General features: G+C 40.8%; 1 protein-coding gene and 1 long non-coding RNA gene across 4 annotated transcripts in view; one reads left to right on the top strand and one right to left on the bottom strand.

The window, feature by feature from the left end:
• The window catches only part of LOC131303378 (sulfite exporter TauE/SafE family protein 3-like), a 31,669-nt gene extending 19,868 nt beyond the window's left edge, over window positions 1-11,801 (bottom strand). Inside the window, exons 1-5 of one of the 3 annotated variants that reach the window (XM_058330226.1) lie at window positions 11,362-11,801; window positions 10,917-11,076; window positions 10,073-10,273; window positions 9,453-9,517; window positions 9,293-9,329 (exon numbers count right to left, since the gene is read on the bottom strand). In XM_058330226.1, the coding sequence (XP_058186209.1) occupies window positions 9,293-9,329; window positions 9,453-9,517; window positions 10,073-10,273; window positions 10,917-11,076; window positions 11,362-11,583 (685 nt within the window). In that variant the 5' untranslated portion in view covers window positions 11,584-11,801. The remainder of the gene's footprint in view (window positions 1-9,292; window positions 9,330-9,452; window positions 9,518-10,072; window positions 10,274-10,916; window positions 11,077-11,361) is intronic. The other 2 variants (XM_058330227.1, XM_058330225.1) reach the window with 2 other exon arrangements.
• Window positions 11,802-18,446: 6,645 nt separating this feature from the next.
• Window positions 18,447-21,202, top strand: LOC131303380 (uncharacterized). The gene is made up of 3 exons (XR_009192003.1): window positions 18,447-18,832; window positions 18,921-19,000; window positions 19,429-21,202. It is a non-coding gene; the product is annotated as an uncharacterized LOC131303380 (long non-coding RNA).
• Window positions 21,203-26,029: the final 4,827 nt, after the last annotated feature.

The raw sequence follows: 26,029 nt of genomic DNA, 5'->3' as shown, positions 1-26,029 counted from the left end.
CTTAGAGTCGTGCTTCATCATGGGCCACCAATAACCCTGGGTGATGGCTCGGTGTGCAAGGGAATGACCACCGAAATGACAACCATTGTCGCTAGTGTGAAGCTCCTCAATGATTCCAGGCACCTGGTGCGGGTGTGCCACCAACAAGTACGGGCTAGTGAAGGACCGTCGGTAGAGCTAGCCATTGGGGTTCAACCAGTAAAGAGCAGCCTTGTTTCGGAGTCGGTGAGCTTCCTTTTTTGTCAGAGGGGAGGATATCATCCCGTAGGTAGCTGACGATCTCGTCCACCCAGCTTGGTCCAAGCTCGATATTGAGGACTTCGTGGACAAAGACATCGAGCTCGAAGATGGGTTTGTCGATAGTATCGAACAAAATAGAGCGGGGTCTCGAGGCTGAGCATGTTGAGGCAAGTCCAGTGAAGGCGTCGGCGTGCGTATTTTATTCTCTAGAAATGTGTTCGATTCGGATGGCCTTGAAGCTTTTAGTGAGTTTGATAGTCGAGCTGAGGTATGTACGCATGCGCTCGTCCCAAGCTTTGTACTATTCGGTGAGCTGATTGACAACCAATTGGGAATCACTATAGACGATGAGTTCATCAATGCCAAGTGCCTCGACTGTTTGAGTCCTGAGATTTGGGCTTTGTATTTGGCCTCGTTGTTTGAGGCTGGGAAGCTGATGAAGAGGGAACTTTCATATAGGATGCTGGTGGGAGAAATGAGTACGATCCCAGCCCTAGCGCGTTGGCTATCTGAGGCTCCGTCGACGTACATTTTCCAGACATCACCGTGGAATAACTTCCTGGCGGTGCTGGGGTTAGCTTGAAGCATTGCTTCAGGATTGGGGGTCAGGCCCGGGACGAGGGAATCGCTCGGTGTAATCTCTGTGATGAAATCAGCAAGGGCCTGAGCCTTGATAGCTGTTCGAGGCTGGTAGTGAATTTTGAAGTTCGCGAGTTCCACGGCCCACTGGGAGATTCGGTTGGAGAGATTCGCTTTCAGTGAGCCTGAAAGTATGGAGCGAGCTTCCGGGAGGCCAAGACTAGGGCAAGAATGAGCTTTTAAAAGGGAAATAATGCGTCTCAGCCAAGGTCATCGTCTTGCTTGAATAGTAGATGGGCTGGTGGTCTCGACCCTCCTGGCAGACGAGCATCGAGTTTATGGCATGGGGCCAGACAACTAGGAACAAGAATAAGTCTTCTTGGTCCCGAGGCGTGATGAGGAGCGGAGGCTCAGAGAGGTAAGCCTTTTTGTTGCAATGTGCGGTCACACTCCTCGGTCTAGTTGAAACTACGCCGGCTACCTTTCAAAAGACTGAAGAATGGTTGGCACTTATTAGAGGACCGACTAATGAACCAGTTAAGAGCAGCGGCCATGCCGGTGAGACACTGGACATCCCTTTGTTGTGCGGGGCAGAGAGTTTCCCGATTGTAAGGAGTTGTGCGGGGTCTGCCTCAATGCCGCGTCGGGAGACGAGATAACCAAGGAATTCTCTTGAATTGACTCCAAAGGCACATTTTTTCGTGTTAAGACGAAGCTTATGCGTCTTGAGGATCTCGAAAGCCTCAGTGAGATGGGCTAGGTGATCACTGGCCAGCTTGCTTTTCACCACCATGTCATCAATGTAGGCCATCATGGTCTCTCCCAACAATCATTCGAACATTTTAATTATCATACGCTGAAATGTAGCCCCGATGTTTTTGAGCCTAAAAGGCATGACGAGATATCCGAAAATACTATGTGGGTTGATGAAGGCTGTATTTTCAACATCGCCTTCGCTCATCGCTATTTGATGAAAGGTTCGGTAAGCGTCCATAAAATTGAGTTGGGCATGACCGCTAGTGGTGTCAACAAACTGATCGATCCGCAGTAGGGGGAAGAAGTCCATCGGGCAAGCATCATTGAGATTGGAATAGTCGACACACACATGCCACTTGCCATTCTTTTTCTTAACAACCACGGTGTTGGCCAACCACATGGGGTATTGAACCTCTCGGATGGCCCGAACATTGAGGAGGAGGCTGACCTCTTCGATAACAGACTCAGAATGGACCAGAGAGGATCGTCTTGCCCTTTGCACAACCAAATGTCTGCTTTTGTCGTTATTGAGCTCGTGGCAGATGAACGAGGGGTCATTCTCGGGCATCTCGTATGGGGTCCAGGTAAATACCTCGATGTTGTGCTTTAGGAAATCAACCATCTGGTCCCGTTTGACATCGCTAAGGGAGGATTCGACAAGGAAGAATCGAAAGCCGTCCTCGTTGATGGGGACGGTGATGAGGTCTTCGATTGCCTTTTCGTCGTCCCTTCTGCCGACGTCTTCAAGAACTGGGGCGTCGGGGACCTCGATGAGGTTGACCCGCGACGTCTGTTTATTGTTTCCGACAGCATTGACATAGCACCTCTTGGTAGTGGTCTAGTCTCCGTAAGTGTCTTCCTGACGACCGTAAGTGCCAATGAACGAGACCACCTGGTGATAAGTAGAGGCGATAGCCTTCATCTTGTGAAGCTAGGTGCACCCGACGATGGCATTGTAAGGGCTAGGTACATCCACCACGACAAACTCCATATTGTGCATCATTGACTCGGCGCGAACGAGAAGGGTAATCATGCCAAGGGGCCATAATAGAGCCCCATTAAAACCAATCCGAGGGACCTCGGAAGGGCAAAGGTCGGACTCCGGGAGCTTCAGATCTTTGAATAGAGAATAATACATAACTTCTGCTGAACTGCCCTGCTCACCGAGGACGTGCCGAACGTTAAAGGCTCCGATGCGTAGCGTGACCACGAGGGCATCATTGTGCAGGAGATGGACACGGTCTAGATCTTTCTCGGTGAACGAAATAGTCCATTTGGAGCCGTCGTCGGTTTGAGCGCACTTCGGCTCGGGACCTACTAACATGACTTGTTTGGATGGAGAAGCATCGTTAAACTTGGCACGAATGATAAGTGCGGCCTTGGCATCCAAGGGACCGTGGATGACGTGAATCGTTTAAACTTCTTCTTTAGTCTTGGCCTCGACTCGCTGTGCCCGAGCACTAGTTTTTTCATGGTCGATGAGATTACCGAGGCGGCCACCCGCGATAAGCTGCTCCAAGTAAGCCTTGAAGGGCTTGCAATCGGTGGTGAAGTGGCCTTGCTTGTTGTGGTAGCTGCATCAGACAATTAGGTTCTTGATCTTCCCGTTCTCAATGCCAAGCTTCTGGTTTGGGAAGGAGAAGAAAGGCTGGTCCTTAACTTGGTCACTGATCCGATAGATGGGGATGGTGAAGATGGTTTTTTCGGCGTTGAAATCGCTCAACTTCGGTCCCTGCTTCGGTGATTGCTTTATGTTGTTGACCTACTTTTAGGGGTCAAGACATGCGCAGCGGCTGAGACAGCTACTGAGATGATAGGGACCTTCAGACTCACTAGCTTCCCGATTCCCCGCTCAGCCTTGGACTCAATTAGCTAGCACCACCCTTCGATACGGGTCATGAGCTTTTTCATGGATCCTGGTTTGTTCCGAGTCAGGTTATCGTACACCTGCTCATCCTGCATGGTGAGACCGAGTTTAAACCCTCGGGCCGAAATAACTTCTTCGCATCCTTCAATTTCGTTAAAGAGCTCCCAGTACAGACCGACGTACTAGCAGCGCGTCTCATCGGTCTGTTTGCGCACGGCACAGAGAGAGTTGATTTCCTTTTCATGCTTATTGCTGGTGACGAACTGAGCCATGAAGGTGTCGCAAAGGGAATCGAATGAGGAAATGGACCGGGAAGGAAGTTGGTTGAACCATGTAAGGACTAGGTTCCCAAGGCTTGCGGGAAACACTTTGCATAGGAAAGTATCATCTGAGGGCTCGTTCCGGAGGAATAGAGACATAACGTGCTTGTAGTATACCAAGTGAGTGTAAGCTTCTGACTTACTGTCGTACTTGGCAAACTTGGGTTGGGTGAATCCTTTCGAGAGGGTCACTGAATCGATCACTTTCGCACATGGAGAGGTCTTGAGTCTCTTTAGACGGGTGTTGCGATGAGGTCGGATTGAACGGTCGAGACTGTCTGGACGCTCGGTCATGGAACGCTTCTTTGGAGTGTGATGGTCCAATCTTTCATAATCCTTTCGCTTTGGTGGAATGCTTCTCGACTTTTGAGGGGAGTGTTCGTGCCGGTCCTTTCATTTATCAGATTTATAGCTATCTCGAGGGTGGTGCTCAAGGCACTCGGTGACCGGTCATCTGTCACGACCATTTTAGGGGTGCTTGATGATCGGGCTTTTTCCATGTCCATTTTTAGGCATTCGCAGTACCCCTTGGTTTGGATCTCCATGAGGCTATTATCCTCCCTTGCAATTTTCATGAAACTAGGGGTGGGCTCGATGTGCCCCTTGCTATTTTTGACGGAATGGGTGGAGGAGGCGGAGATGCTTCCGACTCCGAGCCTCTCAAAGGCAGATCACTTCCCAAGGTGTCTTTTAGGATTTGGGTTAGGGGAACGGGAGCGCTCCTTGCGACGTCCATTCTTTCCAGTGCGGCCTACCTCCTCCGAAGGGTCAAGGCGATCTTTTGCTAAGGGCCGAGATCTGTGTTCTACCAAGGGGCCTCCACCATGGCTGCGGGGAGGGTTGTGGTGGCTCCTTCGCCCGTCACGACTTTCGACGGAGTGAGATGGAAAGATTTGGAGGAGGTGCTTTGTAATACCCTATCTCACATCAAAAGTCTACATGGATGATCTTAGGCATACAACAAACCTTGTGGGCAACTACTAGTACCTTGTGCTTAAGCTTTTGGGCCATGTGGTGTGGCTTGTGGATCAAAATCAGGGTATTGGGCCAGTGGTCTACTTAGGGCGTTACAGGTGGTATCAGAGCCATCCATATACACGACCATGTGGGCCTTGGAGTTTGGTTGGATTTGGTTATTGGTTTGATTAGTATCGGTGATTTGGTTATTGGGACGGGATATTACAATCTCCCCAACTTTATAACCTCACACCCTCGTGAGGGGTTGAACACAATAATCACCGATACTAATCAAACCAGTAACCAAATCCAACCAAATTCCAAAGGCCCACATGGTCGTTGTAGAGACCCGTAATTTTTTTTTTATAACAATAATTCCTATGTTTAGTAAATGTTAAGTTACGGATTTAATGTGAAAGGTGTGGTGCTTATTTGATGTGGGGGGTTAATGTGGTGACATTATTAGTGGAAGGGGTACTTGTGTAATTTGCCTATGTAGTAGTATATATAGGGGAGTGCATGTATAACACACACACACCCCTCCCTTTCTCCCCAACGTTTTCTTTTTCTTTTTCTCTCTCTCTATATTCGGCTCTCTCTCTCTCTCTTACTCTCTCACTCCACCACTCCATATCCACCCAAACCCTCCACAAAATTGACATCCTCAAGTGTTCTAAACATCGGGTTTCGTTCATTCAAGCGCAAAGGAGGCGTATCTTGCTCGGTTTCAACCTTTGTAGAGCTAGGGCTTGCTCAAGCCAAGTGGGTTTCAATCTTTGACTCGAGGTAGGGATTTCTTACTAGTTCTATGCGTTGATGAGTTGAATTTGTGCCTAAATCTCAGGTCTGATCATTGTTTTGAAGTGTATTGTTAGTCCTTGAAAACTGTGTATCGCGCTAAAATTTCCAGGCGCTACCCGTAGTCCGTTTTTGGTCCTACCCGTGGCCACTGATCAGAAACTGAACATTTGTTCAGCTACCCGTAGTCTGTTTTTGATCCTACCCGTAGCACTACAGATCTTTGTAAAAACTCTTGTTCTCACATTCTAATGTCGTGTTTCGTTTCCATAAGTGATGGTATGTATCTTTATGAGTTCAATGACGTTGATTTACATTTAACGGGAAGTATGACTATAGATTGATGTATACGATTGCCGAATGCTGAACTGAGAACTTAAGACACTATGTGAGGAATATGATTGAAATGGAGCACACGAACACCGAATGCAAGTTGTGAACTTTGTGACTTGGTGATGTAATAAGAATCGATGACATGAGTAATGAAATGGCTTAAGGGAAACTTGAACAGGGCAGTCAATTGGCGTGGTGACTGGCAGGGGATGAACGGGGTCCTAAATACCCGGAATGAACGGGTCCACCTATTGGTGCGATGACCGGTAGTGAATGAACGGGTCCACCTATTGGTGCGATGACCGGTAAGGGATGAACGGGGTCCCAAATACCCGGAATGTGCACTTGGAACAAAAGACTTATTAACTATGAAACATGGGACACCTTGAATGTGACAGAGAACTAGTTGATTGTTTCATTTTTAGTTTGTCGTTTCGTATGCTCGTTGATTCGTTGAATTCTTGATCTCTTATCCATATATCTTCCTATTGGTGCATGATCATCTCATTGAAATATAGCATGAGTATAGAATTCTCTACTGGGCGCGTGTTTGCTCAACCTTATTATTATTTCCAGGTACACCGCAGGGACATTGACATGACGTGCATGGAGTGCATGGTTGATCATTCTTTTGAAAACTAACATGGGAAATTACTTTAGCATCTTTTTGTAAAACCCCTTTCGAGATTTAATTGTAATTTTAATTATCATTTTTGTTTTGACTATGGATGACTGTAAACTCTTAACTCCTTGCTTTAGTATAAGTATTATGTTACTTTGGGCCGTCAAGTCGAGGATGTAACCTTTGAACTTAATTTGCTTATTTTGGGAATGAAGTATCTTTTGGGGTATAGTAGCATGTATTTGAGAGAGTTTGTTTATTAGAAGTCATTATTAATCATGTTGAAAATCGAGGGCGTGACAGTCGTGTACATGGATGATCTTGGGCATATAACAAACCATGTGGGCTACTACTAGTACCTTGGGCTTAAGCTTTTGGGCCGTGTGGTGTGGCTTATGGATCAAAATCAAGGTATTGGGCCAGTGGTCTACTTGGGGCGTTATTGTAATATCTCGTCCCACATCGGAAGTCTACATGGATGATCTTGGGCATATAACAAATCTTGAGGGCTACTACTAGTACCTTGGGCTTAAGCTTTTGGGCCATGTGGTGTGGCTTATGGATCAAAATCAAGGTATTGGGTCAGTGGTCTACTTGGGGCGTTACATGTTTGATCTCCGCTACCTCGTCCCTAACGTGTCGGTCCCGCTCTATGACTGTTGTGAGGTTGTCGATCTTTCGCTCTAAGTGACGGATGTTGGTATGGAGTTCAGAGGACGGCCCTGCGTTTGGCGTTGAGGTGCCGGTTCCGACTCCGATGGAAACATGGTGTTTGCATCGGACGTTGGCTCCACCGGAGCCCAAGTGGGGATCTCTGAGGGGTACGAGTTCGAGGGTTATTTCGCTAAGAGGTGGATCTGGAACCTCCACCATCTTGGTTCAGGAATTTTGAATGGAGCTTGGTAAGGAAAAGAAATGGAACCCTGAGAAGGCGATCAGATCCCCAGCAGAGTTGCCAATTGTAGGGGTTCGGTTTATCGGGATCTTGACCGTGGGTCGATTCAGGTTCCTTCCTACGCTGCTCCGTGCTCTCGCCGCCAAACCTGCAACAAGTCACTAGGGTTGTGGAAGCCCAGTGACCCTCTAACGATCAGGTTAGATGTAGGGAGAAGTGTATAGGTCTAGGGCTAGGGTAGAATGGCATACCTCTCTAGGTTAGTCCGTTTATATTTATAGACCTTGCTTTGCTTGGCCTCCAAGCTAGTGCGTGGAGGGTACGCTCTGGTAACCGCCTTGGGTGACGTCATATGTAACGAATGGGATAAGGCGGTTACGGAGCACATGGCCAGGTCAGATCCCAATGATTACCCTCCTAGCGTAACCGCATGGGGCCCTCTTGGTGTAATCGTATTCCTTCAGGCAGCCTCGAGACATCGGGCTCGAGTATACTCCGTGCCCCTAGGCAGCGACAGAGCCCCGACCAGACTCCCCTTACCAAGCGACATTCTGAGGGTGGCACTGTGGTCTTCAGATCCTCATACCGAATGTCAAGTGAGCACGCTCGTGCTCGCTCGGTGCAATACGGCTCGGTGAGCTAACTGAGCCTAGTTCCGGAGCCACTACATAAGAGTTTTTTTTCTTTTTTTTTGGGAACGGAGGAACATACCTATAGTCAGGTCACTAAATAAACCCGACTGTGCAACTCAAATCTCTGAGGGAGCAAGCGCGGCCACCCCAATCATGGCCCCCCACTTACTTTAGGGTAATCATTCGGTGTGGAATCAAATCCAAACCATGAGGAGTACTCCCAAAGCCTGGGCATCCACCCGAACTACTGGGGCAACCCCCGAGTGTGTAATAAAGAGTTTGTGGTGATAAAATTATGGTTGTATGTGCCTTTAGGTATGATTAGTTTGCTCACACCTAGCTAAGGACACTCAAAATCCTATTAAATAACGAATTCTTTGATCCGTGCCTTTAGGCACAAGTAAGCCCTAGTGGGTAATACGAAGACTTGCATAACAAATCACTATTTTTCTATATCTCCAAAAAAAAACGCATTCCTGAGGTGGTGACACACTTAAAGATAGACTAATAGATGAGGATGGCAAACGTGGAGAGTTACGGATCTTTGAGGTGGTGAGTTGAATGGCAGCTATGGTGGGTTGAAGTGGTGGCGGCGGTCGGCGACTGTGGAGGTAAGTTGCTTATCGGTGGAGAGTGATAATAGACAAATTGTTTTGGATTACTTTTGTGATCTATTAAAAAAATATATTGGAGAATAATTTTTTACTTTTTGGATTTGTCCCGTTTAGACAAATCAATAATTTAAGAAAAACTTACGCAAAAACAAACAAATATGAAAAAGATTTGAATACACCATACAAAAATTGGGTAGAGGGCTTAACCATTATGCAAATATAAACCATATTGACAATTTATTAAGCTGATTTACACAAAAGAAGAAGAAGAAGATATTTACAATTTATCCAACTAATTTAACGGAGAGAGGCGACGGCATCAGCCACAAGAACCTTTTAAATGTAAAATTGAAACATTGGGGACGAAATTGTTATAATTAGTATGTTGGGGGACCAAAATAGCATGCGAATAATCATACTTTGGGGTCCATATATAAATGTCAATAAGCCTTAAAGAATCTCCTCATTGGTCTTTTAAGGCCAGTTGGAAAGCCAGACTACGTTGAGGTCAGATTATTTACGTGAGCATGTCCTTAAACAGAAACAGCGTCAAGATTTGAGGAATCTTTGGAAGTTATCTTATCCCTTATTAGTTCATGGCCGTCCATTTCACTCATTAATATCTGAGCAAGGTTCAATAAATTATGAGGTTTTTTTCTGATTCAGAGAGACTCATCACCTTGTTTGGATTCCGATTCCAACACCTTGGCCGCTTCCTGAAAATGAAGTTCAGTCTCATAGTACTCAACATCAGTGAGAAATTGATATAGGACGAAGTAAAGGAAAAAAATCCATTAGAGCTCACAAATTAACAAGCAACTCAACTTTCCAAATCTTACCGTCTTCATCATAGTCTCTTTCTTCCATGTATCTATTCCTTTGAGTAACGCTTTAGTTGATGTACCTACCATGATCAGATTTCAATTTGTTAGCATCTTAATTTTTTGCTGCTCCTTTTATTGTCTTTTTCGCAATTTGGCAAGTTATTTAGCTTCTTTTGTTGAAGCAAAATGACCCAAGATATGGAAGATGATTAATACTCTCAAGTATCCCCTCAAGTCCTATCCTACCTCATACCTCTTTCGAGCATTGCTAAACTTATATGCGGGGTAAAATCTGTTTTACCATACTCTAACATCAGCACTTTCACTTTATGCTGTTCTATTCTACCTCATCACTCTTTCGAGTGTTTCTAAAGTTATTCACTGTAAAGTTTGTTTTAGCCATTCTTAACATCAACTCTTTTGGTTTTACGCATTGATCAAAGTTGAAGGAGAAGAATGACACATTTAGAGCTGCAAAATAATTAACACGGTGATCTTTCTTTTATATGGGCTGGTATATTAGTTAGTGGACACGTCATGTAAACAGATTGACAGGTTCTTAAATTTTCAAAGGTTGTACCTAACAAAAGGCTGCATGGGAGCATATATAATACTAATCCAATGAGAAAACTTACCTAGAAAAAGGAGGATGAGAAGAACAGTGACCATCCAGTCGGCAAATATTACATTGAAGGCAACGCCAATGCTGATACCAAGCATGAGCATGGGCTGGAAGAGTAATGCGAGGTCATAGTCGATTAGGGGCATGTCTAATGTTGGGTGTCTTAGTCTTAGATTGTAGTACACTGTTGACCCTGCTGCACCCATTATCATACCTGTGGTCCAATCATGTTCACTGTTATTTCTGTAATCACAAAATTGTGAATAAGCTTGTAATGTTTCCGCACAAGTGTATATATATTTATGTTAAATGACATATTTTTAATTTCAGATGCCTCCTGGGAAAGAAATATGTGAATTGTATGTTGCAGGTTGGAAAATGGTTAGCAAATATAATTATCATAGAAAATTTCCTACCTATAAAGTATTTTTGAATGGAAAATGATGTTCAAATTCTCTCTTTAGCCTCCCACAATCCTTTTTGAAAGGAATATGAGCCGTTAAAGGAGTTGTTATTTTTGGAATTGATGGGACGACAATGAGCCATATCTTTCTTGCTAGAAATATCAAGAGTTCATTGTCTACTTATTGGAGGTCATGCAAGATGTATGTTTATGTTCTCGTTCATGATGCGCTCGTGTATGCTCATCCTTTAATTCCCAGAAAATGTGGATGTTACCTACAGGAATGGATGAACGATTCGGTAGATATCTCATGCATATTTGTTAAGTTATATCTAACTTATAAGGATGTTGAAAAACAAATTAAAGGAGTAATGTACGTTCAAGTTGCACTGTTCTGTTCTTATATATATTATAGATATATAGCTGTTTCAAATTTCTAGTCAAAGTTACACACATTTAGAAATGGCTGTAGAAGACTTTGGATCGAAACCGATGATCAAAGTAAGCATTGGTACAAAAATTCCTCCACCTCCAACCCCTCCAACGCTCCCTAATGCCGCACCAAAGAATCCAATTACTGATCCGACAGCCAGTCTCCAACTGAACTCCATCTCCTAGTCAACCAAAGAATTTGTTTGTCAACAAATGATATCAGAACTGTGTGTGCGTGTGCCCGCGCCTGTGTTTATATGTGGGTGTGAAGATTGTTGACAATAACAGACACAAAGATAATTTGTTGTAGTAAGATTGTTGTGCATTTGAAGGAACTTGGATGAACTTGGATGATATGAAATATAGGAACTCAGTTGAAGATTCTCTTTCTAGCGTCTTATGGATGAAAATCCAGCACTCTAATGTTTCCCTAGCAGTAGTCAAGTATGAGGGAGTTGAAGACTCACTGGCCAAACATGTTCATAAGAAGATTTTCCACTCTGCCAGAAGAAATGCAGCATTCTGACCGCAAAACCGAGTCCCATTTCTTTCTCGACCAAACATCCTGGCTCGGTTGCTCTCAGGAGTCTCTCTGCACTGCCTACATCACACACTGTGAAAAGCCCCCAACATACCACCCATGCTGCTGATGCCACTATTGCCTTTGCTCTCTGGTTCACCTCCTCCATGGCCGTGCAGATGAGGTGATATTATAAGCAGAAGGAGCGATGATATAATATATTATTTTTCTTACCAAGAGCTCAACTATATCTCTGAACGTGATATGTGATCGGTATTCTTTATGTCCTTCCACATTTATAACCTACTTTCACAAGCATGCAAGTGGATGAAAAGATGGGAAATATTGATGAGTGTGCACTCATTTTATGTTGCTGTCAACATTAGTACGAGAGAGAGCGCATTTTATGAGGGATCCCTCATTTTTTCTACGTTGCGGACCTTTCATTTTCGGGTCATATTTTGATAATTCAAACCATTCAACTTATTTAAAACATGTTTTTAAGAGTACTCGCAAGAAATCGGCAAAAAATATGACCAAAAACTGCTTAATCCAAACTGTCTTCCATAGCCCGAAAATGGGAGGTCCATCCCTCATAGGAAGTATATATATACACACACAACATATATAATACATATAAAAGTATTTTTGTTTTATGTTTGTGTTTTCACTGAACCCATTCTTGTGAACTTAAATGGTAAAGTGAAATTGCTGTTCTGCTTATTTGGTAGCCGAGAGTTTTTCCTTTTCCTCTTTTCCAGGTAAAGGGGTGTGATACGTTGTCTGGTAAAGCTTGCGAAATCCAATCCAAGCCACGTACATGAGTTGGTTTAAGTGGTTTGTGCCTTTATCGGAGAATTTAATTTTGTTCATCGTCCACTTAAGAGGGTGAATATGACCCTCCTTTATATTTGTTGAAATAATGTGGATCTCACAACAAATTGATGTGAGACTTACCAAAAAGTGTATTGTAGGGGTGAGACCTACATCGTTTCAATCAATAAGAGAAAAAGTAATGTTAACCCTCTTTTAAGGAGGGCGAACAAAATTACACTATTGTTCGGAAGCTTTTTTGAAAATTTTTAAATTTGATTTTTGAGGTAATGAGTGGAGAGAGAAATTAGGGTAATAATTGATAGGAGTAATAAGTGGAGAGAGATAAAGAGAAATGAGAGTAATAATTAGACATTGGGATAATGAGTAGAGAGAGAAATGAGAGTAACGATTGAAAGAATGAGTAATGAGTGTTTTTAGAGTAAGTAATATTTTTTTTTTCTAGTTTACATCCAAACAAGCTGGCAGCAATGCCTAAACCTAGAGTTGATCGCTTTTTAGGTTGCCTGAATCGATAATACTCCAATAGCTAATCATAGGTAAAATGGTGAATCAAATCACTTAAAATTTCTTGGATTCAATTTTTTTCTTCTCTTTCTTTACTTTTTTGTTGTTGGGAAAGAGTTCAAACTATTTTTTTAAAGGTTTTTTCTATTGTTATACGCCATCTTTTTGTCTATGTTTCTCAACTTATGTAATATCATAGGTAATGAAAAAAGGAAGATTTACTACTCCCTCCGTCCCTTATTTATAGTCCGGTATTCCATTTTGGGCTGTCCCTTAATAAGTGTCCATTTTGTAAAGTTAGTGGGTAAAAGTTGGTGAATTGTCTATTTTATCCCTAAAAGTAGATTCCATTTTAAAAAGTAAGTGAGTAAAAGTGTAATGATGATGGGTAAGTAGGGAAAGTGGAGGAAAAAGTTGATGTGAAAGGTATAATGATGATGTCTTTTTAATAAGTTGGAATTACGAAGCAGGACATTTAAAAAGGGACGGAAGGAGTATGAGATTGAATTGAAAATGACAGGAAAATTAAAAATAGAATACAACCACCCTATGGATTTTTTAAGGATTTGTTTGGGACTTTTTAACCCTTTTTCACCAAAAGAACAATGAGTAAAATTCACGAATCCTCATTTCTTGAAACTTGCAATAGAAACAGCTTACTTATTATGTCACATTATTATGAAATTATCATTTAGAAAAAGTCTTTATTAATTTAGGTCTAAAACTTTCATTTATAGTCTTTTTTTTTTTTACCCTAATTATTGAAGAACATATGTTCCATGCATCATACAAATCATAACCTAATCGAAGCACGATTCATGATTCCAGAACAGACCATTTTTCGATTCTCGATTCATGAATCACGATTGGACAATCCTGCATGAGATAACATTAATTTTCAATTTAGAAAAAATTTGAATAAAAACTAAAAAATTATTCACCAAAATTATTAAGCGAAACCACCCACCCCTTTAGTTGGTTACGAAAAGAAACAAATTAAGCGTCAAGAAAATACTGTACATATTCTACTTTTGGGATCATTGGTTTGAGTAATCATTCAGTGTATTGGGGCACTAAGTGACGATGCTCTAATAGCATATCTTGGGTCACTAAGTGACCATATTCTAACACCCAGCTCTATCATACATTTTTGTGGGTTCATCCATACATTTAGTTTTGAGCTCCACAAAAATTTGTGATGAAGAATGATGTTGGGTCACCACGTAACATGATTTTTCATTTGGGTTCGTCCATACACTTTGCAGACTACGGAGTCATATAGTGCAACTCCCTTGCACTGTATGGTCATAACTGTCTTCATTGATACATCCAAATACTGTATTTATTATATATATATATATATATATATATATATATATATATATATATATAGTATTTGGATGTATCAATGAAGACAGTGCAAGGAAGCTGCATTATGACCATATATATACCTCCTTCGTCCCCCTTTAAAAGTTTTTTTTTATGAGAATTCGTGCATTTTCGAATCCCCAAAATATATATATTTTTGAAAATTTTTAACACCAAATTAAAATATTCAATGGGTACTTCAATTTAGTGTAACAAAATTAAAAAGATAATACTCACTTCGTCCCAAATTGAATGTCAATTTTTTGACTTGTTTTGCACACCAACATTACTGAAAGCAGCAGTTTTGTCTACAACCTCAGCCTTCCAGTGTACTGCCTCAGAAACTTCCTGGAAGCCGGCCGGAAAGTGTTTCAAACGATCTGTATAGCTTCAAAGCTCTTTTTTCTGCGTGCTACTGAATTCTCATCTTACGTACCTAGTTTGCCTCCTCTTTGAAGGCCTCCAGATGAAACTTCCTGGAAGATGAACCTAGCTAGGCGTATAGTTGTTAAGAACTTTCCTCGAATTCTTGGAATGATGTTTAGGTGAAAATCTTTGGTTTCTATTTTTCTACAAAATTCGATTCAAAAAAATATTTTTCTACAAAAACAAGCAGAAAAAAAAAAAACAACTTTCTACAAAAACAAAGGATGAATTAGACGATAAATCTGTCCACACAGACAATTTATGCACAGATTTTGCTCTGGGGCCCACTAGGGGTTCCACACAAACAATCCGAGCCGTTCATTAAATGTAAAACATGTTTTCAAAGGTTGCTGTAAAAAATCAGCTCAATCCAATACCTATAGGTGCTTAATCTAATCATCTAACTTTTCATTACCTGAAAATCTGAATGAAAATTTAGATGATTGGATCGAGTACCTATAGGTATTAGATTGAGCTAATTTTTAATGGGGACCTTTGAAAAAATATTTTACATCTAATGAACGGTTCGGATCATTTGTGTGGGACCCTTGGTGGGCCCCACAACTAAATCTGTGCACAATCTGTGCACAGATGTATGTGTGGTTAGCAAGGTTCTGCATTAGATGGATTAGTTTTTGAACAAGTGGTAATGGAAACGTTGTTGGAAGTCTAATCCGCCTAAGGTTTTCCCGTGTGGGTCTAAGCCCAATCTATTAGGGAGTATCCACGGAATTCACACATCGCATGGAACCAATATACATTGAATAACTCGTATCCACTTAAAAGGTTAAGCCTTGTAAGTGGTAAGCCATCCAATTGTATATTTAGGTCCAATTCTTTTCTTATTTATCTGATGTAGAACTCAACCTTGCACATGCTCCTAACAATCTACCCCTCATGTGTGAACCATGCATTGGACCTAGCTTCCCCTCGATTTTGATCCACTTGACCCCCCCTTGATCTGTGATCTTTTTACTTTCCAACACCGATTTAACCCTGGACTTCACCGCACCCCTCCATCGATCAAGAGCCATCCCTTTTACTCCATCGAGAGCCTCCATGCAACAGGCTTTTTTTCCCATCTGCCTGCATCCTTGCTCCATCGAGAGCAACCTTGGATTTTTCTCGCTCCATTGAGAGTCTCCGTGCCAGCCCACTAATTCGGTTTGAGTCTGCATAGTCAACCATCAGCTTTGATACCACTTGTTAGGAGTTTGTCTGATGCATCGACCCACCATAGCGTGCTCAAGACCCAATTTTGTATGAGTGTAATAGCAAAGAGTCCACTACATCACTTGGGCCCAATATACATTGAATAACCCATATACACTTAAAAGACTAGCCTTGTAAGTGCTGAGTCATCCAATTGTATATTAAGGTCCAATCACTACTACAATAATAGATATGCGTCACACTAAGAAGATTCACAAAGATCACGGTTTTCAATGAAAGCGTGATAAAAAGTAGTGCTTAAATTTTTTTATCTCAGTTTAAGTCCAAAACTGAGATAAAAAGTGAGTTTTAGCGCGAAATAAAAGATCTCGCTCTTGTGGCGAGATAAAAGAAATACAACCTCACCCTTGAGGCGTGATAAAAGATTTTAGGGCAGAAAAAAATGAGATAAAAGATCTCGCTCTTGTGGCGAGATAAAAGAGAAAAGATCTCACTCTTGTGGCGTGATAAAAAAGAGAAAAGACCTCACCCATGTAGCGTGATAAAAGATTTTAGGACGGAAAAGAATGAGATAAATGATCACATTCTTGCGGCGAGATAAACGAGAAATGACCTCACCCTTGTAGCGTGATAAAAAAATTTAGCTCGGAAAAAAGTGAGATAAATGATCACACTCTTACGGTGAGATAAAAAGCCTACCTATTTAGGCTCGCAATCTAAATTTTCACGTAGGCGGGCTGATACGCAATTAGGTAGACTTTGAAAAGTTATGTGAGAAAAACGATGTCGTTTAAGAACTTTGAAAAGTTCGTTTTTTCTTTTTTACAAAAGGTAAGAAGATAAGCCCTAATTGCACTCATCCCAAAAAATCTTTACATTTCATCTTTATCTTCACACCCAAAAAGATATAGAGAGAGAAGGCAAATTCCACAACTGGGTTCCACCAGTGCCCAGTTGTTTCTTCGATGACGGGCGAACTGTTCCACTAGTGCCCGATCTTTACGTGGGCGAGCCGTGATCGTTATGATTTATTGTAGTAGTGAAATTTAGTTATTTCGGATGTCTTCCAAGTATACGTTTGACACATTAGGTAAAAAAGCAATTATATTATTATGGCTTAGCTTTATTTGAAAAGGATTAAAATCCAATTGAGAAGCCACCATTGAAATTGAAATTCAATATAAACACAAAATCTATGTGAAATGGTTAGTTTATAATAAATAAATAAAAATCTAAAGTTTGTCTATAATGTTACAATCTGCAGGTTGTGATAATTTTCATAAAAATACAAAGCTTACACTATAACAAAAAACAATATTGTCTACTAAATTTATTAGCTAAAACTAAAATTTTCGCCCCAAGAAAATCTTTTGGTGACCAATAACTAATTTTGATTAGCAAAAGATTTGTTGTCATATTTTTAAAATTTTTTAAATAATGTTTATATATGTATTTTTATATATTTTAATATCATGTTAATTGCATTTCAAAAAATTCAGCAAATTTTAAGGGGAAAAAAAGTTTTCTCACTTTAGGAAGTAAGTATAAATATTTTTGTTTTCCTAATGTAACAGAAGTTCTTGGCTAGCTTAGTGGTAAGGGCTTAGAAAATCAACTAAGGGTGCATGGGTTCAAAACTTGGCAATGACAAGAAAAGATGGTCTAGTAGATACAAAGAATAGATCACACACAATGGTTTTCCATCTCAATTTATGGTGATGTGATCATTTTGAACTTTCAATCACGGTTATAGACCGTGATCTAAAGTGACATATAATCACACCCAGAAAGAGAAATAATCTCGCCTAAAAGAAACAATCACGGCTTATAACCGTGATAAAAGAGAAACGATCACGCCTTTTGGCCGTGATTGTTTCTCTCTTTCAATCACGGTTTATAACTGTGATAAAAGAGAGTGACTTACAATCACACCCAGATCCATCACGGTAGCAAGAGTGTGATAGAAAACTTACAATCACGGCCAATAGCTGTGATCTTTATGGTTTATTGTAGTAGTGAATTCTTTTTCTACTTATCTGATGTGGCAACCTTTCACACATGTTCCTAGCAATCAGGAGATAGAACCTCAGGTTGTTGGGTCGAGACTAACCCCGATCCACACCTCTATGAGCGCACACACACACGAGAGATTGAGAGAAAATTTTCACTATGTATATAAATCACATATATATTAAGCTACCTAAAAACTCTCCAAGAACTACAGCCGGTTTCACTCCAGAGAGCCACAACCAGCCCCCCACACTCTCGTCACCCTCTCCCTCACATTGTGCCAAACTATCACCCTCCTAGGGTTTACAAATGATCAAGGTATGTATACTAGCTCCAAGGGAGAAATACACATAACACCCACAACTTAGGGTGTTACTCAAAAACAACCCCACCACTATGGGTGGATCCCAACAATCACTTCCTCCACCCATAGTGGGTGACCGTTGCATCTGTCTAGCGTCTCTAGCAAGCATCTGTGTCACTCCAACTCTAGCTTCCAACAGCCCCACACCGGAGTACCCCTGCTTGACTAAATGTCCTTGCTTGACTAGATCTTTCGAGGCTAAACCCGCAGAACTGTCCGGCTGCAATTTTAAACCCCCTGACCGGAGTGCCCACATCCTCACCTGGATGCTCGTCATCCACGTTTGCCAAACCACGAAGACTTGTGCCCAATCATAGGACACAATCCATGACTCCATCTCTTCTGACTACAACAAACAAGGCCTATTATAGCATTTTTTTATAGTGTTTTCCCGCCCACGCTATAATAAGTGGGCTTCCATTCCTTTTCTTTTCAGTTCAATAGCGTTTCATTAAAACTCCTCTCCCTCCAGCGTTTTCTTCCCCTTCCATAGCGTTCCAAAACACAGGAAAAAAAGGCACCCAACTTTTCGCGCTCTCGCTCTGATATTTGCCCAAATATTTCTAATTTCCTCCCAATTCCCAGTGTGTACTTCCTTTGCACGATAGCTCCCAAATCCCAAACTAAATCGCTTCATCCCACGATAGCTCCCAAATCCCAGACTGAATCGCTTCATCCCAGAGTGAATCGTTTCATCCCCAGACTGAATCTTTTCCCTTCTCATCTACTTACTCAGGTAAGAGAAAACCCAATCGATTATTCCAATTGTTACACGAAAATCATTGGTGCCAGATCTGTTAATAATTTTGTGCGACTGGTTCTAGGGATTTCAAGTTGTGCGAGCTGCTGTTGCTAGCTAATGGGTCGATTTTGGGTATTCTAGGGTTTCACTCGTGAGCACCAAGTTTGTTCTTCTTCTTCTTCTTCTTCTTTTTCCCTCTCTCTCTCTCTCTCTCTCTCTCTCTCTCTCTCTCGTTCCATCAAACAGCAGATTCACATTTAATGAAAAGAAAACGAAGATAGAAACATAGACCAGTTTGAGAGTCTTTCTCTCTCGTTCCATCAAATAGCACATTCACGTTTAATGAAAAGAAAACGAAGATAGAAACACAGACCAGTTTGAGAGTGAGAAGCTTTCGACATGCACAACCCTAGCCACTTCGAAAATGAAAATTTTGAATATTTGACTACATATATGTACGATTAAGCATTTTGAAGGTTTGATTTTCGGGTTTGTGATTCTGCATTGTTTATGAAAGTCATGATTTGTTGTAAATTGTAAATTTATTTGAAGGACAATTTTCATTTTCCAGCCATGATTTGTTGTTGCAGATATGGCCTCCAAAAAGTGTTAAAGATTCTGGATCTCGACTTCATTCAAAGCTTAAGGAAGCAATCATCCAGGTAATGCTCATTCTTGGTTTTTTTGTAGTCAATCTTAAATATATGGTTACATCATGCTAATCTAACTGACACTAAAATTACTATTTCTAATTTAGATAACCTTTCTTTATTTTATTTATTTATTTTTCAAATGGCGATGCATTTTGTTTTTTAATTGTTGCAACATATGATGTCTTCATGATGATAGATAATTACCCAAGTTATAATGGCAATGTGGAAGGAGTGGCTAGGGTAAAGAACCTAACCTTTTTGTCACTGTAAGCGCAAAGTGGCTACCCTCATGTTCATACCTATTGCCTTGGCCTTAATAGGTTACCATTTGGTGTGACTATAGCCAATTAATTATTAGTTCCACAATTGTGTTGATTTCATTTTGTTTTGACCATAATAAACTGTGCTGACTGGATGATATGAATGAAAAGCGTATTAGCTTAGGGTCATTTTTTTTTTCATGTACTATTTTCTTCCTCCGTCTAGTGAATTTGTGAAAAGAGATAAGAAAGTGCCTTAGTTTGGAAGTTATCTAATTTTAGGGACTAAGATTTGATGTTGACATGAGACAGAAGTGAGATACATGGGAAGCTTTGTGGACACTTTTGTTTGCACAACTAATTCTGTCCAACCAACACAAGCGAGGGTGTGTATGATGGTGGGTGGTGGGGAGGAAACAGGTAGGCCTACTTATGCGTTCCCTTATCTATTATAACTCACACATGCACCAATTCCACTGTGATCTAGAAACTGCCCCTCCTTACCGGTATTGATAGGAGACACTACTATCTTTGCCAGCTGGTGGTCCAGGCTTCTATGACTAAGTATCAAAGAAAAGTCTTACCTTAACTCAAAGGTTTGTTTCAGCAACTAAAAGTTTGTAACCCCACAAGATGACAAGATACTAGAAAATTTCAGACTAGTCCTGGTGGTTTTCCCAGGTGAAAAAGGTTGAACGTCAAGCTGAAAGTTCTCTCTCTCTCTCTCTCTTTCTCTCTCTCTCTCTCTCTCTCTCTCTCTCTCTCTCTCCCTCAAAGTGACATGATATATGCTGGTCAAAAACCTCAAATTGGCCAAAATGGGAAATTTGTATGGATAATCTAGAAAGACTTGGAAAGGGCCAAAATATATGCAATATTCATAAGAGAGAGTTACCAGGTCTGGTTTCTTGATGGAGTGAAATATTTCACTAAGATTCTTCCCCCTCTATCTTTGTGTTGGTGTTAGTAAATTTAACTAGTCACAATAGTAGATGACGGAGAATATGCAAGGGATAGACCGGTCTTATCCTGTGCTGTAAGGCACATTAGGGAATGTGAAACCTTTTATTCACCTTTTTTTTGGTGTTCACCAGATTCTTTTGATGAAAGCTAATATGGTAGGAAAGATCTATATAAGACCCTCTTTGGATCCTCTTGTTTTTGTTGATGTATTGCCTTAAAAAATAAATGGAATCTTGAGGATTAAGAATAACTTGCTCAAATTTTTGCTTTGTGACACCTTTTTGGTTAAATTGGCAATTGCATTGGAAGAAGCAGCAAAGGAGGTGCAGTCCATCTGCAAAAAGTAGTAGACCAATACTTATTATTACAATATATAGAAACTTACTCTAAGGCCGTAATAATACAGAAATCGAGGACTTGAACTCCTTTCTATTTTTCTTTTACTTTTTGCTAGTTGATCCTTTTTACTAGTACTATGCAAAATGCTTCTACCATTGCCCTTTTTTGTTTTCTAGATTTTAAGGTGGCTAGATTTGAATCGTGGGAAAAAAATGCTTTTTATTCAAGTAATGTTGATATTGGAGGTCAATATATCCCAAGGATTTGATGTCATTTGCTAAGCAGACTAGCGTAACTTTTGTTAGCTTTTGCATGGTTTAATATTTCCAATTGTCTTAAAGACCTCGCTCAGCGGACCCCAAGTAATTGGGACATAAGGCTCGGTTTGGTTTGGTTTGGTCAAAAAGACCTTGCTCACTGGCTTTGTGCCTACTTTAGGCACCAGGCACTGGGTCTTAGTCTATCTGATTATCTCTCGGTGGAGGAATTGTTTGTGATTGCTACATATGATGATTCTCATCTCCCAAGTGTATGAGGACTTTAGATGTGTGAATTTAGTGTCTTTAACAACCATGACAATATACCATTAGTGATAACCTCAGGAAGTTATTGCCTATCCTATCAGTAAGAAAATGTTATTTTGGATATCTTCTTCAAATATCATGTCTTCAAGCCGTACTAACTTTCGCATAATGCTCATACATTTCAATGATTTCACTATGTGTTTATTTATGCTGAGGGTGTCATCCTAATTATCATTGTTCTATCAAATGTACTATATACGTATCAGTCAAGTGAGAGCAGATTAGTTTTTGTGTTTTTCCATTAGGTAGTGGTACGAGAGACCTGGTATCATTTGTTTCAATCACAATTGTGATGATTTGTGGTATGGTGGAGGGCTATCCCCTAATGGTCCACAATTGTTTTTTGACTTTGGGGGAAGTACTATGGTGAAGCTGGTAACAATCTGGCAAGTCATCATTGTAACGCCTCTGATTTTGGGAACGTGAAATAGACATTTTCATTGAAAAACTAAATAGAGACTGGCTCGATATTACATCATAATCTTAACAAAAGTACTTTTATTCAACAAAACAAGGGGGAACTAGGGTTTCTATCTACTGCTCCGCTTGTTCCTCCATCCTGGCCCTCGGCTCCAAAAGCTTCCAAGGTGTAGAGTTCACCCTATTCATCTATAAGATCTGACACATTATACCAACGTCGCCACCAATATAATATGTCAGGGTCACCAAAGGTAACACCATGACCTATAAAAGCTCAATAGAATAACCCATACCCACTAACTTTTAACTTACAAACTTTAGGGCAAATTCTACTTAGTACATGCATATCAAACAGTTAAAAATGACACATCCACATTCACTATTTACTATTGTTGGTGTCCATGATTTCTGAGTTTCTCCTACGCGTCATTTCATAGATCGTGTCACTGGTTACACCTTTCATTAACCAAATCAACATTTTCAAAATCGTTATTTTAACACACCCAACCTTGGTTCCGCCGTTCCGGTCTCCCGAGTATCCTCACAATGGTTCCGCCGCACCATTGGCACACTTTGCATTGGCTCCTCTCCGCGGATAACCAAGCCACACACCCAACCTCGGTTCCGCCGTTCTGGTCTCACGAGTATCCTCACATCATAAATCATTCATTGTAATATTAAAACTAACTAGCAAGATCACCCAACTCTATATTACTAATCATGCTCAAATTCCTACTTAAAGCATAAAGCCACATGTACGGACGCCTTTGGAGTGAAAATCACTTATGCTTTACACAAGACAAGTAATACAAACAATTCATAATACATGCTTATAACCATCCTAAAGATCAAAATACGAATACTTCTATCAATGATGAAGTCTTATCTTTTGAAAAACTGTTCTTTCCTCCTTTATGAGAAGTTTAAAACAACATATGTTTATTAGAGTAAAAGTCGATTATTCCAGCATGCTCATACTTCCATTAGCGAAAATAAGTTGTTAACTATCATGCATTTCAAACCTTATAGGTGATAGATAACCTTATATACTTAAAGATAGGGTATAAGAAGATTCTACGTTATACTTTCCAACATTCGGTACTATGTTATACGTTGAGTTAGTGGACAAGGGACTCTACCTTTCTTCTTGGTGGTAGTGATGACTACAGAGAGAGTAAGTACATCGGGTAGAGTAACTTCCTACGGTAAGCTTCCGGTAGCTTCGAAAGAGAAAGGTTTCTCTCGAAACTAGTTCGTGACTAAAACTTCTAACCTTCATGGATCGAAAGGGTGGTTTAGGATGAGTTTCTCGAAGAACTTTAGGAAGAACTCAAGAACACTCAAGAACAAGAAGAACAAAGTAAGGTTTCAAGGATTTTCTAAAGAGAGAAGTTGAAGGATGAAGGTGTGGGTTGAAATGGCAAGTAAGAGGTCTTATTTATAGCAAAACATTGAGCTCTCTCCCTCCCTCTCTTGGCCGGCCCTCTCTCTCTCCAAGTCCAATGGATTTGCTCCATTGTGTTGTCCAATCAAGCCTTTCAAGCATGTCATGACTTGTCTTTTCTAATCTGGGTGTAAGAATAGGTAATTATGGAGATTTTCTAAGACTTAAAGGCAATCCTAGGTAATTATACCCTAGGTTGGTAAGTCTTGCAAGTAAGAAGAAAATGATGGCTAGGCTAATGTGTAGTCTTCCCATTTTTAGTCAATCCTAGGCTAGGTTGTAGTTAATTTCTAGGATGGTTAAAGGCTAGGTAGTGTGCTTGAAATTGACTAGAAATGGGTTGTCAAGTCATAAATAGGCTTAAGGCTAAAGGGGTAGCTTGGAGTGCACAACACACAAGCACACACCTCACTCCTCTTTCTCCCTCTCTCAGCCTCCCTCTCTCTCTCTCTCTGTCTCTCTCTCTCTCTCTCTCTCTCTTGTACTATGTATGTAGGTATGTATATATATACCTAGAGAAAATCTACGAAAGTAAGCCTTGGAGGGTAATTAATAGGTTTAGGGCTATTAGTCTTAGGTTGACATGCATGGCAAAGCTAAGTTTGCTTTCTTTTGGAAGCAAAATTGTCGCGTCCTCGATTTTTAACATAAATATAAATGGATTTCATAAATAAATCCTCGCGATATTCCCTACGATACCCAAAAGATTACTGTATTCTCATTCCCAAAGCAAATACTTCCAAGTTCACACGGTTTCAAAATATTACAATATTGGCTCGACAGCCCCAAATTAACGTAATTATCAGGTATCAAAATAGTTAAGGGTTTACAAATGTTCCATAGTCAAGAGAATTATAACTTAAGTTACAAATACATCTTTCAAAAAGAAATTTACAAAGATGGATGAATAACTCCTTTTGTCAGCTTTCAAAATAATGTCCACACTCCAAGCACTTCAGGCATTCAAGCTATGGTTTCAGATTAGCGCCAGAAAATGACATAAGGCTTGAGCTACACTAGCCCAGTAGAAAAGTCTACGCAAACTCTATATGCAAATGAGTTAAACAAAAGAACACATGATGCAAAATCAAATGACAATGGAGGAAGCACAACTATCATGATCGAGTGTCTCAGTATCGCCATTCCTTCTCTTATTCAAACTCATAAGTCATATTCGTTCAATTTGTGTCTCAACATGTCGTATCATTTGCGTGTCTGAGCCGAAGCTCCCGCCGGGCTATTTTTGGGACCCCGATATCTCCTGCCAAGCACCCACCTTGAAGATTAGGCCTTGAGTGTTCAATATGAGCATAAGCTCCTGCCAGGCTATTTATAGGACCCCGATATCCCCTGCCAGGCACCCACCCGTCGATGGGCCTCGAGTGTTCGCGCATCATTCACATTCTCAAGTGTACCGTTCGTACAAGTGTCGAGCAAGAAACTCACATTTAACATTCCATAGTTCTACCAATTCGAACAAAATCAATGTACATCACATTGTACATGAAAACAGGCTGGACGATCTGAATTCCCATTGTATATATTAATAAATAATCAAGCAAACCATTTGAAAAGTCTATGGCCTTAGGACAATGAGATTGCAACGACCCAGGAAGTTTTAAAGTTTGACTGGTGGTCTACCGGTAGGGTACAGGAGGTATCGGTAGAAGTTGGGAAAATTTTTAAGATTCTACCGGTAGGGATCAAGTCCTACCGGTACAAAAACTGATCAGAAAGGCCACCATTTTTGCACAAAGAAAATTTGAGACAGCCTACCGGTAGGAAACTAATTTTTTGGCAACGCAACAACGTTCTACCAGTAGAAAGGATAGGCCTACCGGTAGGAATCCAGGAAAAAACAAACGATTCTTACAGTAACAACAGATTTTCATCCAAACTCTACGGCTACCAATAAAAGCTCAAAACAAGCACGGAATTACTCAAATAACATATAAAGAGAGGTAGAATTCCCTACCTCGAGGATCCAAGCCAAAAACAAAAGATTGAGTGAACCCTAGCTTCCAGAATCCAAATCAAGCGAAAATACACCCAACCGAGCTCTATCCAACGCGATACGAGCCTGAATACGCACGTAGAAGATGGAGTTAAGGTTGATTGTTGTGGGTTTTGAGTTTACAGATGAGTTTTTTTGTGAGAGAGATCGAGAGAGAAGAGAGTGCCGAGAGAGAGAGAGAGAGAGAGAGAGAGAGAGACGAAATGAAAATGGGAAAAAGCAAAAAAAAATCTCCCAGGTATACATACACGGCACACACATGCACAAATCACACCAACACCCCTGATTTTTCATATTCTATCACATTTAACCACCACATTCTCATTTATGTCATTTTCACCCTTTTCCCTCAACTATAAACATTAAAATTAAATAAAGAAAATCACGGGACTCTACAAAAATGATGGCTTCCTATGGTCCATGATTTGTCTTGTCAAATCACCTATTCATTGGCAATCTAATGTCCATTGTCCAAGGGATAAAAATTTCCCTAACAATTATTGACCAATGGGTA

Source organism: Rhododendron vialii, chromosome 10a (assembly GCF_030253575.1).
Source record: "Rhododendron vialii isolate Sample 1 chromosome 10a, ASM3025357v1".
NCBI lineage: Eukaryota > Viridiplantae > Streptophyta > Magnoliopsida > Ericales > Ericaceae > Rhododendron > Rhododendron vialii.
The sequence above is the reverse complement of the archived record's forward strand: the minus strand, read 5'-3'. Positions and strand labels throughout refer to the sequence as shown.